The 18005-nt window shown below is 58.5% G+C and overlaps 1 protein-coding gene across 5 annotated transcripts in view; it reads left to right on the top strand.

The window, feature by feature from the left end:
* The first annotated feature begins 1517 nt into the window (after positions 1–1517).
* The window catches only part of ESPN (espin), a 30414-nt gene continuing 13926 nt past the window's right edge, over positions 1518–18005 (top strand). For all 5 annotated transcript variants that reach the window (XM_087820791.1, XM_087820790.1, XM_087820788.1 and 2 more), the window contains exons 1-6: positions 1518–1811; positions 4972–5165; positions 14418–14604; positions 14728–14910; positions 15042–15173; positions 17719–17920. In XM_087820791.1, the coding sequence (XP_087676917.1) occupies positions 1518–1811; positions 4972–5165; positions 14418–14604; positions 14728–14910; positions 15042–15173; positions 17719–17920 (1192 nt within the window). The remainder of the gene's footprint in view (positions 1812–4971; positions 5166–14417; positions 14605–14727; positions 14911–15041; positions 15174–17718; positions 17921–18005) is intronic.

The raw sequence follows: 18005 nt of genomic DNA, 5'->3' as shown, positions 1-18005 counted from the left end.
TGAAGGTGGCCAGGGCCAGGGAACGACATTGAGAGTGTAGGACATGAATTGCAGGACATGACTTTAATCATAGAGGAGGCACAGGAGGGGCATCCAAGACAAGCCATTTCAGCTCTTTGTCCCCGAAGCACCCCTGCCACTCTCAGGCCTGCTGCTGGATGGGCTGGAGACGGACAGCTCCAGTGGGCATCAAGAACCAGACAAAGCACAGATGTTGCCAGGATAAGACTCCACTCTCCCCTTGTCCGCAAACCAAAGTGGCCACAGATCCCATGAAGGAAGTAACGCTAGTCTGGCCAGGCAGAGACACTGGCACAGTGGCTCTGGTGTTCAGGGCTCCTTGGAGCTCTGAAGCTCATCACACACAGTGCCAACAGGTGGCGGCCCCAGGGAATGGTATGAAGGCAACCACAGAATCCCACGCTAGGACTCCCACTATTCCCCGAAGCAGCTTCATTCTACATTTCAGAGCACTGCCCTGTCCTGGCTGGCTAGGTGCTGGGTGAAATAGCCCAGGGCCAGGCCCCCTTGGGGCTCCAATGAGGCAGGACACAGACTGTTTCAAAGTCACAGAATGTGCTAACTACACTCCCACTGCTACGCAGCCCCCACCTCTGGCAGCTCTTCTTGTGTCCAGCTGGCTGTGCCTCCCTGCAGCTCCCAGGAAGGGCTTCTGGCCATGCAGGCAGGGTGTTTCCGCCCATGTGTGCTCTCCTGGCCTGCTCCCCCCTGGAGCATTGCTACACCCTCTGTGAGGGGTCCTGGCCTCACTTTCCTGGTGCTTGCTCTGGTGCACTGCCTTCAGCCCATGCATCCCTGCTGTCCCTTCTCTCTATTTGGCAACCCCAGGCCCTCAAGCTCACGGTTAACTCCATCCCAGACAGCAGCTCTGAGTGCTCCCTGAACCCAACCTTCTAGATCCAAAAACCTGGCCACACCAAGCATTCCTGTCCATTCCTCCTTCCCTCCCTCCCTCCCTGCTGGAGGCTCTGAGAGCAGTTCTTGGGGTCTGGTGGGGCTCAGGAGGGCTGAGGGCCCAGCACCAGTTGCACCCACAGGAACCTAGACCCAGAGCCCAGGAGGCTTAGGCCTGCTTCTCCCTTGGGCCTCTGCCTTTGCAGGCTCCCGGCCTGAAACAGCCCTTTTACCACTCACAGCCCTGTCCAGGACACTTCCTCAGGTGGGCCTTCGGGTGTAAAGTCCCTGGCGGCCCGTCCCCTCCGCGCGGGCCCTCCAGCCTGCAGGGCGGTGCGCAGGGCGGGCTGGGCGGGACGGAGGCGGCGCGAGGGGGCGGGCCTGAGGCTTAAGCCGGGTGCCCGGGGCGCCGGGGCACAGAGCGCGGCGGAGGCGAGCGGAGCCACGAGGCGGCGCGGAGCAGAGGCCCGGCCCGCAGCCGCTCCGCCCCCCAGCCCGCTGGGCCCCGACGGCCGCGCCGCGGACCCTCCCGGTGCTCGAGGACGGGTGCATGGCGCCCGGGGCGGCGCGCTGAGCGGGGGCGCGGCGCTGCGGGCGGCACCATGGCCCTGGAGCAGGCGCTGCAGGCGGCGCGGCAGGGCGAGCTGGACGTGCTGAAGGCCCTGCACGCCGCCGGCCAGCTGGGGCCCTCGCTGCGCGACCCCCTGGACGCGCTGCCGGTGCACCACGCGGCCCGAGCCGGCAAGCTGCACTGCCTGCGCTTCCTGGTGGAGGAGGCCGCCCTGCCCGCCCAGGCCCGTGCGCGGAACGGCGCCACTCCGGCCCACGATGCTGCTGCCACCGGCCACCTCGCCTGCCTGCAGTGGCTGCTTTCGCAGGGCGGCTGCAGAGTGCAGGTGGGTCCTCACTGCGCCGTGGCTGCCCGGGGGCTTCCTCCCCAAGAGACAGTTGTGGCCTGGAGCCCCTCGAGGCTCAAGGGTGGGTGGGGTTGGTACTTCCCAACTGAATCCACTTCAGAGGTCCTTCCAGAGGCGCTTGGGGCAGGTGGTTCCTGGGTTTAGAGTAAGCACCTGAGCAGATGCCCCATCAAGTCTTGTGTGCTTCCTGGCCGATCACCCAGGTGACGGAGAACCAGAGGGCATGGGGCTCAACTAGACTAGTATTTACACCGGGAGTGGGGGCAAAGCACTGATCCGGGGAGTCCTGGAGGTGAATGGGGGCACTAAGGGCCTGAACAGAATCAGAAGCCTTACAGCCCATCCAGGCTGAGATGCAGGTGCCCCCAAGGCTAAGGAAAGGGTAGTGGGCCCGGTAAATGGGGAACTCCCCAAGAGCTGAGCTGACATCAGCCCCTTCTGGCCTCCCAGCTCCAAATGGGTTCTCCAGCCTAGCCCGACTCTTCCTGCCCTGAGATTCCACCTGGTCTCCGTGGTCCCCAGGCTGGTGCAAGCCTGGTTCCTTCTGAGCTGGAGGAAGAGGCAGCTTGGGCCCTCATGTGTAGCTCTCCTGCTGGCATTAGAGCACCCAACAGGTTCTAGGCCTGGGGACTCAGGAGCACTCCTGCCCTCCTGGAGCTGCCAGTCCATCAGGGCAGCAGACAGCAAACCCACAGGCTAAAAAGTAAATCAAGTACCATCAGGTACTGCTGGGCCACCCAATGGGGAGCATCAGGGAGCTACTTGGGCGAGGTGGCCAAGGAAGGCCCCTCTGAGGAGGGCCTCCAAGGGGAGTCCTGGCTGATGAGAAGGAGGTGGCCAGGTGAAGATCAGACAGTTGTGTGCACAGGAACAACAAGTGCAGAGCTCTGAGGCAGACACATCCTGGCCCTGCTGGAGCAGCAGGAAGGCAAGTGTTTGGAGTAGGGCGAAGATGGGAGAAGCCACCAGGGCCAGGTCCTGGAGGGTCTCATAAGCTGGAGTTAGGAATTTGGAAGATATTCTGGTCATTGGGGAAAGCCAGTGGAGGGAAGAACCAGACCTTTTACCAAGACCACTGGATTCACTGGATGTGGAAGAAGAGGCAAAAACAGCTGAGCTGGCTGCCTGTGCCCTAAGGATGGCTGGACCACTGCCCCCCCTTTTGCCCTCAGGATGGCAGTGCCCCCCTCCCTACATTCCACCCTTGCTGGGAGATGGCCCGGCCCCTTATCTCCCAGCTCTGTTATCAGAGTTCCTGGCACATGGTCCATGCCCACTCTTTTGGGAGGTGGCATGCCTCCCTAAGCAGTGTCCAGCCTTGGCCAGAAGCCTCCCGAGCCACTGCAGAGGAGGTGGAAGAGCAGGTGGCCTTGTTCCTAGCTTATCAAGTGTCCCGCCCTCAAGCCCAAGCAGGCTTGGTGCTGAGGGAGGAAGTGGGGGGGGGGATCACCTCGGCCCTGGCCCTGCTCAGCCTGGAGAGATAAGCAGATTTAGGGTGTAGGCCACAGCACACGAGGCTCCGAAACTTCAAGGACAGGACAGAGCTTATAGGCCTGGGGTCCTCTTCTTACTGCCTCCCCACCCAGAGGCCCCCTGGGGTTTCAGACCTCCCCCTAACCCCCAAGGCCAGGGGGAATTGAGGGCTTTTCTCAAGAGCTGGACTCAAGCTCAGCGGGTGTGGCTCAGCAGTTGAGTGTTGACATAGGATCCAGGGATCGGGGTTCGATTCCCAGTCAGGGCACATGCCCAGGTTGTGGGCTAGATCTCCAGTCAAGGGCATGCAGGAGGCAGCCGATCAATGACTCTCTCATCATTGATGTTTCTCTCTTTCTCTCTCTCTCCCTCTCCCTTCCTCTCTCTGAAATCAATAAAGATATATTTTTTTAAAAAAAGAGCTGGACTCAAGGCATACTTCACCATGGTCCTGTCTGGGTCACCTCTAGCCAGCCCTGTTCCCTGGGCTCTGAGGACAGACTGAATGAGACTCCTGGTCCCACCTGGGCCTTCCAGCGCGCAGAGGGGTCTCAGTGTCATCCTCTGCTTCCTGGGCTGTTTACTCCCTGCCTTACTCTGCCTTACTCTGTGCTCCCTGCGTCCTTCCCGGCTCACAGCCAGTCCGCTTGCCACCTGCCCCCACAGCCTTTATGACTTTCCAGTCATGGCCTGGGCTCTGTCCCTTCACCCCCTCTTTCCTTGCACTTTTCTTACAGGAGCCTCAGAGGCTCTCCTCCCTCTGCCTCAGCCACACCTGTCTCCATAGTGCCCTCTTTAGGCAGAGGGCCTTCACTTCCCTGATCTAGTAAACCGTGCCCACCTCTCACTACTGCCCTGGCCCAGCTCCCTGCTCACCTCCGTCGTCCCACGTGCTCGGCACTGGGAGCTCGTTTTGTTCTAGAACCCAAGCCCACTCTCCCAAACTGGCAGCCAGCCTCTGAGTCCAGACTTCTCGGTTCTCGGTGATTGTCCTCCTCACCCAGGTCACATAAGCAGCACTCGCCAACTCCTCCCACAGAAGACACACACACCTGTGACACTCAGCATTTCTGACCACTGCCCCACTCCCTCTGGGGTGCCTGGGAAGGGGTCTGCCACCATTTGCTGACTGCCCAGGCCCTGCCCACTGCCCCACAGGGCAAGAAAGCAGCCTGTTTTCCAGACGGGGCGCAGGTTGTTGGAGGTGCACCAATCTGGAGACCCCTGTCCATGTGACACCTGGGGAGAAGCCCAGGGAGGGGGCAAGGGTTGGATGCAGAGGGTGCCCCCATAATTCTAATGCCAACCTGGTGCAGCCCCAACAGCCTGCCCTTCCCGGCCCAGCAACTCTCACCTGATCATTCAGGCGTCCCCTGAGCACTTGGTTGTCAGGCACGGTCTTGGCCAGACGCTGGAGCTCCTATTGGGACAATAGGGTGCCACATCCTGAAAGCCTCCTTTTACTGGCCTTTCAGTCATGACCAGCAGCTATCAGGAAGCTCACTATGGATAGCTTGGTGGTGTCACTTACGAACTGAAGTTCAAAGTGACCAGTTAGGTGCCCGAGGACAGAGCTGCCCCCATGGCTGGTGGGATGCAGGAAGTGGCCTGAGGCAGAGGTGGGGCCAGGACAAGACTTTAGAACTAACAGGCTCTCCTTCCACAGGACAAAGACAATTCTGGTGCCACAGTCCTGCATCTGGCTGCCCGCTTCGGCCACCCTGAGGTGGTGGACTGGCTGCTGCGTCACGGCGGTGGGGATCCCACCGTAGCCACAGACACGGGCGCCCTGCCTATCCACTACGCTGCCGCCAAAGGAGACTTCCCCTCCCTGAGGCTTCTCATCGGGCACTACCCTGAGTAAGGACACCCTTCCAAGGGGGGCTCTGGGCATGCTTGACGTTTGCCATCCCCTCCAGCAGTCCTGGGGAGTGACCACTCCTGGGGCCAGAGGGTCAGGCCAGATGCAGCTCCTACCCAAGCTGAGATTTCTCCCCTCCTGGCAGGCTCACTGCCACTTGCCCCAGAGCCTGCGAGCACTGGGCACCCAGCCCCAAATCACTTGCTCCCCACCAGGATGCTTACCGGCCTGCAGCAGTGGGCTCCCTTGAGCTCCAGCCTGTACCCGTTTGCAAGGCTGTTCTAAATGGGGGGTGAGGAAAGGAGAAGAGAGCATCTCTTAGACCCTTGGTCGGGAAGGCAATGGAGGAGCCATGGCAACTACTCAGAAGTGAAGGGAGAGGGCTGCCCGCCCAGACCCCCACCTCTAGCCCCACAGCCCCCTCACCAGGCCGTCCACAGAGCAGCTTATCATTTCCTGTGGCCCCTCAGCCCATTCCCACTACCAAGGCTGTGGGGCTCTCAAAGCCCCAGGGACCCTCAGCCTGAGTGGCTGGGCTGAGAAAGCAGCTGAGCAGTGGGCTGGGGGCTCTCCAGGGTGGAGTGGGGCATGTGGAAGAATGGATGGGGCTCAGTGCACAGCAGGAGAGTTGGGGGGGATCTTGGGGGAGGAAGGGAGCCAGGAGGTAGGTGCAGCTGGGGGAAAACAGGAGTCCTGGGGGACAGCTGCCCATATACTGTCTGAGGGAGGGGGGCACCAGTGGCCCCTGGGACCTGACAGATGGGGGCTTTGACCACTGACCTTTGTCCGTCCAAGTGGGTGCCTAGGACATAAGTGGCCTCGGAGGAGCCAGCCTAAGGAGAGAGCCAGCAGGTGAGTTTCCACATGCTGCCTTCGCTCCTGAGGGTACCCGCAGGGCCACTGGCCACCAGGGAGCAGGCAGGAGACCTCCTGGCCCCATGGCCTTGTGGCAGGGTGGCTGCAGCCAGCAGCCTCTTGGGCCCAGGCACATTGGTGTGGAGGTAGGGCATCCCTAAGACCCCAGGTTGGGCTGCAGTCATCTCCTTAAGCAAGAGTGTGTCCTTCTAGACCAGGGGTTCTCTTCATAGCCTTCCCTGCCAGGGCTACTTGGTACCACTTTCATGTGACTTCTCTGCTTCTGGACAAGCTAGGGTTTGGACAAATCAAAGGCTGTGGGATTTAGAGTAGGAGGCCCCAGAGACTCTCGAGAACAGGCTCCCAACCTGGCACCATCAGTGCCCCTGGGGGGCCTGAGTCCCAGGCTCAGACTCAGGTTGGGGCTGGGGAGCAGCACCTGTGATATGCCCCCCACCCCCGAGGGACAGAATCACTCTGATGCTTCTGTCCCTTCCCCTAGCTTAATGCAGGGGACACAGAGGTCCTGAAAGGGGAGGGATGGCCTATGGCCACCATCTCATACCTGCCAGCCTCCCCCCTCACATATAATGGGCCCCAAAAGCCAGGCTGGTGGTGATGCCAGCTTAGCCCAAACAGTGTGAACTGGGGGGCTTCTAGCCCACTCTTAGAAGTGCTGATGAGGAACTGGGGTGGAAAGGGTGGTGGGAAGCCCTGGGCTGGCCCCTGAGCCCCTCCTCATCTAGAAGCCTGGGGAAGGCTCTGGAGGTCCCATGGAACAGCTTTTCAGGCTGCAGCCTTGGGGACCTTGACCTCTCCCAGGCCCTGCCAGGTGCTGGCTGTGATTGGGCTGGTGCCTACTCTGGCCAGATGGCCTGGACTGATGAGCTGCCAGCCCCCCAGAGGCCACCATGAATCTCAGAAATAGAGGACCCAGCCTCTACTCCTGCACCCTCAGCGGTGTGTGTCCTGGCTGATAAGGAGGTGCTTTTGTGTGGTTGCCAGACTAGGCTCAGGCAGGAGGGGTGGCTGGGAATTAGGGGGGAGGAAGGACATTGCCAGTAGGGGAGGTGTGGACCAGTGCCCACCTAGCTGCCTACTTTGGGGATGGAGGCTCTTGCTCTCCATGCCTGGGGACCCCAGGGCAGGGAGCTGGGGAGGGGTGAGGCTTTGACTGCCCTAGGCCGCAGGGCACAATCAGGGGACCCAGGCAGCCTGGCTCCAGAGGCTGCAGCCTCTCGTGAGCCTTCGGGCTGCTGTGAAGCCTGTGAATTATTCACAAGGGCTCAGCTCTCCCTGGCGGGAGCATGAGGGAGGAAGGGTTCCCAGCCCTACCAGTGGGAAACTCGATCCCACCCAGGGAGGCTGTGGTGGCCTTGGGCCATGGCAATGACAAGCTGCAAAGGAGCAGGAAGGCTGGGCGGCTCAGGGGAGGGCTCCGCTAATGCCAGGCTGCATTTTGGGGTGTCAGAGAGGATTTGAGACCACAGGAACACCCTGCACCCACCCACCCCTCCTCCAGTCTATCCCAGTCCATTGGGCAAATCTTCCCAGAGGCCAAGGAGTTGCCACAGTGATCTTGGGGTCTGCCGCCCTGGGGGATCCTCCCTTTGAGCCTTCTGCAGAAAGAAGGCCCCTAGACTGGAGGCACAGAGGCTGACAGGAGTTGGCTGGGGTTGTTTTGGGCCCTGGGTTGGGAGGGTCATCCCTCCTGGCTAGAAGCACAAGTGTATGGTGGAGGGGAACCATCAGGTAGCCCTCAGAGCTCCTCACCACCCTGCTGGAAGGGTCCTGGGGACCAGGAACCACCTCATACTTGCTCTGAAGCTGGAGGAAAACCCCTGCTCAGCCAGGACCCCTGGCCTGAATTTCAAGGCTGGGGAGGAGGTGGTGGGCTCTGGGCAGTTCCTTCCCTTGAGGCCTCATTTTCTACCAGCCATAGACAGCTGGAAAACCATTCAACTCCAGCTCCTGGCAAATGCCTTCTTTGCCCAAGGCCTCCCTTGCCCCAGAGATTAGAAAGTGCCCTGGCCAGGAGTAAGGATAAACTCAGAACCCCTCCTACCTGCTGAGCGTCTACTAGGAGCCTGGCACCAGGAGTAGTCTGAGCCTTACAGCTACCTTAGGCAATAGCTCTATAATCAGCCCATTTTACAGACTGACTCATTGTGCTAGGCACTAATGTGCTAGGCAATCTTCTAAGTGCCAGGAACATATCGGCGAACCAAACAAATGTCCCTGCTTCACAGAGCTGACAGATACAGAAAGGGTGTCTCAGAGAGGCGAGCTGACCTGCTGAGGTCCCACCGGTTCACTTTGTGGCTTTGGTCACACCACAGCCCCTCTCTGGGTCTGTCCCCCACTCTCATTCAGGTCCTGATCCCTCAGGGCCTTTCAAGTTTGCTGGGATCCTGGTTTTCCTTCTTAGTACAAAGCTTCATGGAGCCTGGCTGCTTCCATAGCCCAGCTGGAGGGGTTCAGCCAGCCCCCCACGTTAAGCAGGAAGCTGAGATGCTCACCCCTTAGGGAGCCCCAGGGACTATGACTCAGCTCCCCCTTAGAAGGCTAGAGGCCCCGCCTGGGCCTGGGTCTTCCCATTCCCTGCTGAGCATCTGTTTCTGCCACAGGCAGTGAGGGCTCATTTATTCTCCATTACCACCCCCCAGGTCTACCCTGGGTGTTTGCTGAGGTCACCTGAGCAGCAGGGCAGAGCCTGAGCTGGCATGTCCACATTGGGGACCCTGACCCCAGTAGAGTCTCTAAGAAAGGAGGAGTAGGGGGAAGCCCCTTTCGGTGGGGACAGCCTCGACCTCCACCAGCAACTCCTGGTCAAGCCTGTCAGGTCACAGCTGCCCCGATGGCTCTCCCTGCCTTGGCCCTTGCCCTCTTCCTGTCCAGCTCAGCCAGCCTTTGTGAACCAGCCACAGCCTCCCTATAACTGACAGGGAAGCCACTTCCTTATAGAGGCCCTGGTCGCTCTGGTCCACCTCCCTCACCTCCAGCTGCTTTCCCATTGCCCACTCTGCTCCAACAGGCCAGTGTCCTCTGGCCTTCGCACTGGCTGTTCCCTCCACTTGGAACTCTTCCCCACAGAGCCCCTCCCTCCCTCAGGTCTCTGCCCTACTCCCCTCTCAGTACAGCCCACCCTGAGCTCCTTCAAATTGTAACGCGCCCCACAACACACACTCACCCCCCATCTTCCTGCCTCATTTCCCCCGCACCTTTACATTACCTGGCATTACACTTGGGCATCTCTGTGTGTCTCTACAGTCTGTCTCCCCAACTAATGAGAGCAGACCTCGTCTTCCCCATCCTGTGTGCCCACTGCCTGACACTAGTAAATTTTTATTGAATGAATAAGGAGTCTGGAATCCCAGATCTTGTCTGGCCCTGCCTGCAGCTCACTGCACGTGATCTCAGACAGAGCTCCCTCTTGGGCCTCGCTTGGCCCATCTGGCAAACGGACCTAATCTGCTGTAGCAGCTGAGGCTACGTGTGAGAAGGAATCGCAGAGTTCCTGGCCTGGCTGCCCATCTCCCTGCCACATTCATTCATTCAACAAGGAGCAACTGAGGGCATCCTGAGTGCCCAGCCCTGATGTAGCAAGCCCTCAAAGCCTCACAGAGTTGACTTGTAGGGGACAAACAAGGAGACAGATTGGGGATACATGCTACATTCAGAAAAGTTCTTGCTTACTTGCTCGTGTGTGGTGCTTTGCAGTCTGGCAGTCCCCGTGGAGCTGGGCTCTGAGAGGGCCGGCCCCTGCTGTCTTCGCCGCTCTGCCCATCCTGGCATATGCCCGCAGCCTTGTAATATGTCCCTGGAATGAAAGAAATAAGTGCATAAGATGATTCGCAAGTGCTAGAACGTGAAATGGGGTCGTTTGGGAGGAAGTGATGGGGGTGTTCTTTAGATCGAGGGGGTCATGGAAGGCCTCTCTGAGGAGGTGAGAGTTGAGCTGAGACCTGAATTAGAAGAGAGGTCAGCATGAAAAGATGAGTGTGGGAGCATGGCAGCTAGAACTGGTAGGCCTGAGGTGGGATCCAGCTTGGCCTCAGCGAGGACCACAAGGCAGCCTGGAAGGCTGGCAGAGTTGCAGAGACATGTAGGCTTCATGGAATATTCCAGGCTTGCAGATGAACTGGGTGTAAAGCTGACTGTTCTAGAACCTTCCTCAAATCAGGCTGCATTTCTTCCCTAATGTGAGATCTTTTTGAATAAGCCAGGAGGGATGATTGGAGGACAAGAGAGGGAGAGCCACCAAAGGCTATGTGACCCTCTGTTTAGAGCAGCCTTACCCCACGAGGAGATCTCATCCTTTCTGCATCCCTGGGGCAGAAATTAGGGGCATTGGGGGCCCTCTGAAAATGCTGTTGGACCCGAGTTGGGTTCTGTGGGCAGATCACTCCCTTTTCCCTGAGGCAACAGTAAATATAAGCTGGCACCAACCTTGGACAGAGATTTCCAACAAACCCTCCCAAGCATTCCATGTTTCTTTTGTGCCATCAGAGGGTGACTTGCTTAATAGTTAGTTTGTCATGTCATTTTTTTTCCCAATAGGAAGAAGAAAAAAATCGTGATATATGTGACCATTTCTAGGGAACCTCAGACTTGCAAGGGGGTCAGTCAAGGGTCAAGGTCTCCAAAGACTCCTGGAGTTTGGGCTCAAGGAGGGGGTGGCCTGATGTCCTTTACAGAAACAGGAACAGCCAGGTGGGGGAGGGTTTGAAATGGAGAGGAAATGGAGAGGGCTGCTCTAGGCATGTAAGGTTCAAGAGGCCTAGTCCACGCATAGACCGATGGGTGGGCAGAGGTTGGGGGAAGATGCAGACTCCGGGTCGGAGCTGGAGAGATATGGGCATCAGGTCAGGTGGCCTTTGACCCCAGGAAGTAGATGAGCTCACAGGGGAGGGTGAACTTAGATAGGAAGCCAGGAGGAGCAGGTGTTCAGGAGAGGGGGAGGGGCGCCTGTTAAGGGGTGGCCAAGGCAGATGGGGCTGGGGAAACCTCCAGGGTGGGTAGTGTGGCCCGGGAGGATGGCAGTGCAGGCTGTGACAGTGGCACCCTTCCCTTAGGAAACACAGCTTCGCAAAGCTCCCTCTTCCGTTCTCTCACAAGAAGCATGGAGAGGCCAGACAATTATCATGCCCATTTGCCATATGTGGAAATTGAGGCTCGGGACGATAAAGAATGCATGGGGGCCCTATGCAGTGGGCTACAGAGTCAGAGGGGTGAGCAGAGGCCAGGGCAGAGGACAGGGGCTGGTAGCTGAACATTTCCCCCCTAGGTGGTCACTGTGGTTGGAACTTGATGGGCTGGATCAAGGTGGGGTCCAGAGGTCCCCTGACACCCAGCCCCTCTCCTCTAGGCAGTGACTCCTGCCTTGGTGAGGCCTGTACACCCGAGGCCAGCAGTGTCCCCCACCACAGAGGCACAGGGAGGAGGAGTCCTGAAATACAACAGGGTACCAGGCACGTGCTGAGGGCTCTCTGAGTATCTCATGGTTACTGCCTCCCCTTCATCGATGGCTTTGAGAAGCCAAATGCACAAGAGGCCAGACCTTGGTGCAGCTTGGGAGGGGCTCAGCCAGGTCCTTCTTAAACCCAGGTCCTACTCTGCCTGTCTCTCATTGAGTGATCTTAGCCTCAGTTTCCTCATCTGTAAAAGGGGAACAATGCTAACGCCAGCCTCATAAGGTCATTTTACAAGGACCAGATGAGCAAATGTGTATCATGTTTATCACAGTGCTTGGAACAGAGAAACTGTTCGATAAATGATAACTACTACCATTATTATCAATTATTATCATTATTACTACTGCTATTAAAAATTCATCTCTCCATCTAAATTCATTAATTTATTTCCTTATGCTCATCCATATTTTTATAACATGACAGTACCCATCCTTCTGGCCTCCAGGCTGAGACAGAGGAGGGTAACAAGACTAGGACCCCCTTTCCTACCCTGGCCCAGCAGCATATCTGCCCTGTGTCCTGGGACCTCCCAGGTAGGAGCTGTGACTCCAGAATGGGGATCATGAGTGCAGAGCCTGAACTACTTATAGCAATGAAGATGGGCTCAAACTTTTACTGAGCACTTACTATGTACCAGGGAATCCAGCTGAGAGTGCTAGCCAGTGGCCAGGCAGGAGGCTATGGGCACAACTGGCCCCTCCTGCCTGGGTCCTGCTCTGTGCCAGCTTCTCAGACCTTCTCAGGCTGGCTAGGCACCCCTGGGTCATGGATACTTGCCAAGTGGGGGTTGCTGGGAAGGCAGGGCTCCTGGCAGATCTGCCACCCTGAGCTGTGTATGTTGCCTCAGGCATCCCCAGAGAGAGTCCAGTTGGCCCTGGGTGGTGGGTCCCCTCCAGCCTTCGATCCCCAGGACCCCAGAACTCACTGTGCCTTGGTTACCGGGTGAATAATTCAGGCCACTGAGTGTCTGTCATGAAATATTAAACAGGCTGTTACTGACGCACCAGCATGTGAATGCATGTGTGGGGGCGATGCTGGCACTGGGGCGTGGAGGCTAGTGGCCTCGAGCCAACGGGTTCCTGAGGAGAGGCATGGGTCTCTGACTGCCGTGTGTGCTGTGTGGGCGACACTGGCTGTGAGCACCCCTGACCCTGGTGGGGTAACAGTAAACAGCCAGACGTGGTCCCTGCTCCTCCCCAAATGTGTGAAGGGCTGGGCTCAGCGTCAGCCCCAGCCAGTGGCAGCTCCGTGTCTAGGGAGGGGCAGCTCAGGTCAGGAGGAAGGAGGGAACGGGGACTGGGTGCTCCCTAGGGGCTATAGGGGACCTGGGGGCAGGGGGCAGGGAAGTGGACAGAGGCCAGGGATTTAGGGACTGGGAGAAAGAAGTCGGCTGGGAGGTTGGTGGGGGGAGTGAGAGGGAGGGGCCAAGTCATGTTGAGGGTGACAAGAGGGTGCTGGGAATTGGATGAAGGAGGGAGGGAGGGCGTGGATGGATGGGGTGGAGCATGTAACTGATTAAGAGGGTGGGTAGACGGGTGAAGTTGCAGGAACAATTGCACTTCCTGGGGCACAGAGGCTGATCCAAGTAGGACAGAGCCCCTACCCTGAGTTTAGAATCACCCGCTGTTGGTGGGCCGCTCCTGGGTCTGGGCCTTAGACTGTGGCTCCACCTAGTGCCCAACTCTGGTAACTGCGGCAGCCCATACCCACTGTGAAGTCAGAAAAACTGAGGCTCAGCCAGGGGCCCTGCTGCCTTCCCTGTTTCCCAGCAGCACTCAGCCTCATGGGGCTACTTCCCTGTTCCCCAGAGAGGGCCCTTCTATGGAAGCTGGGGAACAGGAATGAAGGGCAGCGACAGGTGCAAGCTGGGCCCCAGGGAAGCCCCAAGGAGTGAAGAGATGGAATGCCCTCTTCATTTCCTGTGTGGCTGCTGTGGCCAGGTGCATACTCACATGCCACTTAACATCTGTGTGACCTTAGACATGTCACAGCCTCTGAGCCTCAGCTGCCTCCCTGCAAATGGGACTGACATAAGGACCTCAGAGCGTTCGATAAGAACCTGCCTGCTGGCATCGTAGCATAGCACACTGGAAGTGCTCAATGAATGCTGGCCATCTATAGAGCTGCCAGATTAACAACAACCAGGATATCCAAATGAACTTTTATTTCAGATGAACAACAAATCATGTTTTAGTATATCTTATACAATATTTGGGATATACTTATATTTTTTAAATGATTTGTTTTTCTGATATTCAGACTTAACCAGGCATTCTGTGTTTTATCTGGAAACTCTACCACTCTGCCCCCTGGGAACTCAACCTTTTGGGGGAGGAAGGGGCCAAAATCAGTTATGTTCAACCAGGCATAACCGGTGGTCCATGGAGTGGGTCCAGGGCAGTACGGGGCACAGCGCTAAGAAAGGTCTGCCCTGCCTGGGAGAATCAAGGCAGGCCTCATGGAGGAGGGGTTTGCACTGAGTCTTAAAGAGCAAGATAGGAGGAAAGGACATTCTGGACAGAGTGGGGGCATGATCAAAAGCAGAGAGAGCAGACAAAAGGTATGGTTACAGTGACAGTGCATCAGTGTGGCTGAAAAGGTAGGGAGAGACCAAGTCAGCATGTCCTTGGAGACCTTGGTAAAAAGGTGGGCTGTTTACTGAGGGCAGGGACAAGCTCAGTCAGATGTGTATTATAGGAAGGAAGCTGCTGGGAGCGGGGGGCAAGCCAGAGGGGTCCCCTGAGGGAGGCTGACACAGGCCTGAGTCCAGAGGGAGTCGGGGACAGCGAGGCCTAGGGACCTGGCCCTCTCGGACCCACCCTGCCCAGCCCTCCAGGAGCTCCCCGGAAGGAGACGAGGCTCCTAAGAAGGTTTTGGAGGGGGCGAGTGCTGAGAGCTTCTGTGGGTGCTTCCTGTTCACAGGGGAGTGAATGCCCAAACCAAGAACGGTGCCACGCCCCTGTACCTGGCGTGCCAGGAGGGCCACCTGGAGGTGACGCAGTACCTGGTGCAGGAGTGCGGCGCGGACCCGCACACGAGCGCCCAGGACGGCATGACCCCGCTGCACGCTGCGGCACAGATGGGCCACAGCCCGGTCATCGTGTGGCTGGTGAGCTCCGGGACTGGACGGGGCGGAGCCAGGAAGGGGCGGGGCTTTCATGGGACCCCGGCAGGGCCAGGAGGGGCCTGGCGCCCAGCCCCCGCCCCTCTTTCCCCGCCCCCTCCCGCCCAGGTGAGCTGCACCGACGTGAGCCTGTCGGAGCAGGACAAGGACGGCGCCACGGCCATGCACTTTGCGGCGAGCCGCGGCCACGCCAAAGTGCTCAGCTGGCTCCTGCTGCACGGCGGCGAGATCTCGGTCGACCTGTGGGGCGGGACCCCGCTGCACGACGCCGCTGAGAACGGCGAGTTGGAGGTGAGGGCGGGGCGGGCGGGGCGGGGCCTGCGGCGGGGGCGGGCGCCCCCTGCCGGCGCCGCGCTCTCAGCACAGCCCTGCCCCGCGCGGGGTCGGGCTAGCGGGGGGACCCTGCCTGTGCGCCCCTGCAGTGCTGCCAGATCCTGGTCGTGAACGGCGCGGAGCTGGACGTCCGCGACCGCGACGGATACACGCCCGCCGACCTCTCGGACTACAATGGCCACAGCCACTGCACCCGATACCTGCGCACAGTGGAGAACCTGGTACGACCTGGACGCTGTTCCCCGTTATCTCATCCCTAGCCCCACCCCCACGTCCTTCTAGAGGTAGGTTTTGTTACCCCTTTTACCACCGAGGAAGCTGAGGCGCAGGGACATGAAGCCCCGTGCCTGAGGTCACACAGAGTAAGGGTACTAGGCCATTACTCCACATGACTTCTCAGCCCAGACCGCTGACCATTGGGGGGGGGGGGGAGAAAGGTCCAGAGAAGGACAACAGAGTCGTCCTGATAAGAACGGAGGCTGGGAGAAATCTCGAGACACATGCCAGCGAGAGCAGTTCAGTCCGTTCAGCTGGCCACAGCCCACATGGATAGCTCATTTAATTCTCACCATCACCCTCTGAGGTAGGTAGCATTAGTGTCCCCATTTCAGGGTAAACTGAGTCTCAGGGAGACCCAAGGTCACATAGCTATTAAATGCTGGAGCCCAGTGGTCTGGCCTAGAGCCATCTCTCTTGACTACTACACTATATGCTCACTTATAGTGAACTACTTCGAAGCAAGAAACCTGTGTTACTCTTTTTAAATTATTCTATTATGGTTACACAACCATGCAGTAACCCACTGGGACCTGAGCTCAGGTGTGGGTGGCTTCAAGTCCAGGGTTCTGCAAAGGATGGTGCAACACTTGCTTTGGCACAAGAGGGAGGGAAGAGGGTAGGCCTCACAGGTGCCATCAGAAGGACACTGACCATCTCCAACAGGCAGCCTGGCCATGAGAGGGGCTGCAAAATGAGGCCTGGAGGAGAGAAGGTGGGATGGTCCCTTGCCTGGAGCACTGTTTGTCCTGTCTGTGAGCACATGGGACACCCGGGTTCTGTGGACTTCAGAGCACAGCAAGGCCCCAGAGTCAACAAGAGAGTGAGCTGGACCTGAGGAGGAATTTCCCCCCAGAAAGGGCCACCCAGAGAGAGTAGTGGGTCAACATATGGTGAGCTCCCTGTCCCCATGGTATATAAGCAGGGTAAACACTGTGAAGAGCCTTTCTGCACCAGAGGTGAATTCCTTCCAGCTGAGAGAGTCCGTGATTCTGTTGCGGTGGGCAGGGGTGGCACAGAGCCCCTCTGGACAGCAGCTGCTGGCAATAAGCAACAAGCACCATTCCTTGAAATCTGACCACAGCAGGTGCCCTGCCTAGTACTTTATGGTGTAATCTCAGTTCATCTTCACAGTAAGTTAATACTAATAGCTGATACATATGGCATTTACTGGCTCCCATGCCCTGGTACTTCACTAACTTTTAAAATCATTTTCACAACCAAACGGGGCAGGCAGTACTGTTATCTCATTTACAGATGAAGGAACTCAGCTACAGAAAAGATAAGTTATTTGCCCAAGGTCAGGTGGCTAGTAAGTGGAGGAGGTAAAATTTGAAGTCAGGATCCCAGGCTGCAGGGCCCATGTCCCTAACCTCTGTTCTCCATGGGGTGAGGCCTGGCACTCCCAGTGCCCACTGCTGTGGCCAAGAAAAGAGCATCTTCAGCTGCCCCTCCCCCAATCCCAGCTCCTAAGGTTTCCCCTTTGCTCCTGGGGTAGGCAGCAGAGCTGCCCCCATCAAGTGTATGGGGTCTGGGGGCCCTGGCCCCCTCACTCAGCTGGGCCTGGCGGCAGCAGTGACAAATCCCAGCCACAGAAGATGCTGGCCCAGAAAAGGCAAACAGTCCCTCAGAGCCCCTAATTACAGGCCAATGCGCATGGCCACAGAGCCGTTACCTGGTGCTAGGCCTTCCTCCCACTCCCAGGGGGCCTGTGACACTTCTCAGGCAGGGAGGGCATGTGGGGCAGGGAGGAACAGGCCTGGGCAGAAGCAGCGAGACAGCAGGCTCGCCGACAGAACAGCCAGCATGGGCAACGTAAGCAGGGCCCCCACCCCGGCCCACTCCCATGCCAGGAGGGTGAGGCCTGTGGGCAGGAGCACTGACAGTGGTGAGGGACGGCTGGCTTGGAAGCCTCAGCTCCAGATGCCCACCTAGCTCAGCTGGGCCACCCCAGATCCCACTCTTTCCCCAAGGGCCCTGTCGGGAGATAGGGACTGGGCTGGTGTTGGGATTTGCCTAGTTGGGTCAGGAGAGACAGGGGTTGCTGGCCAGGTAATGAGGGGTCAGTCCTTCCTGCAAGCTGTGGGGGCCCTGCTGCAAACGTTCTCACCAGTGGCAGAGACTGAGCTCCCTCCCCAAAGATACCCTGGAGCCCAGGCCCTTTGTCCATCAAAGAAGGCTGCTGCCGTTCAGTTCTCCCCTTGGTGTCCAGCCCAGGGCCCCCTCTGCCATCAGTCTCAAACCTTCTGAGCAGGGAGGGGCCAGAAGTAGGAGTTTCCCAGGAACCCTTGGTCCTGTTGCTGGGGAGCTGGGCTTGAATCTTAGCCTGGGAAAAGCCTGAAAGACCACTCATGAGGAGGAAGAGAGCCCAGAAAGGGCAGGGGCTTAGCCGAGGACACACAGAGCGGGCATGCCTGAGCAGGACCCTGGGCCAGAGTGCGCTGGCCCTCGGGACTGGTAGTCCTCACAGCCTCGCATCCTTCTGCTCAGAGTGTGGAGCATCGCGTGCTGTCCCGGGACCCGTCCGCCGAGCTGGAGACCAAGCAGCCTGACTCGGGCATGTCCTCGCCCAATACCACCGTGTCAGTCCAGCCGCTGAACTTCGACCTCAGCTCGCCCACCAGCACCCTCTCCAACTACGACTCCTGCTCTTCCAGCCAGTCCAGTATCAAGGGCCGGCGACCCCCACACGGTGAGTGGGCCAGATGGGAAGAGGGAGGAGGGAGAGCAGACTGGAGCCTGACTACTAGGCCCTAAGGGCCAGCCCCAGGCCCACT

The sequence above is a fragment of the Miniopterus natalensis genome, chromosome 9, assembly GCF_054644295.1.
Source record: "Miniopterus natalensis isolate mMinNat1 chromosome 9, mMinNat1.hap1, whole genome shotgun sequence".
Classification (NCBI taxonomy): Eukaryota; Metazoa; Chordata; class Mammalia; order Chiroptera; family Miniopteridae; genus Miniopterus; species Miniopterus natalensis.
The sequence above is the reverse complement of the archived record's forward strand: the minus strand, read 5'-3'. Positions and strand labels throughout refer to the sequence as shown.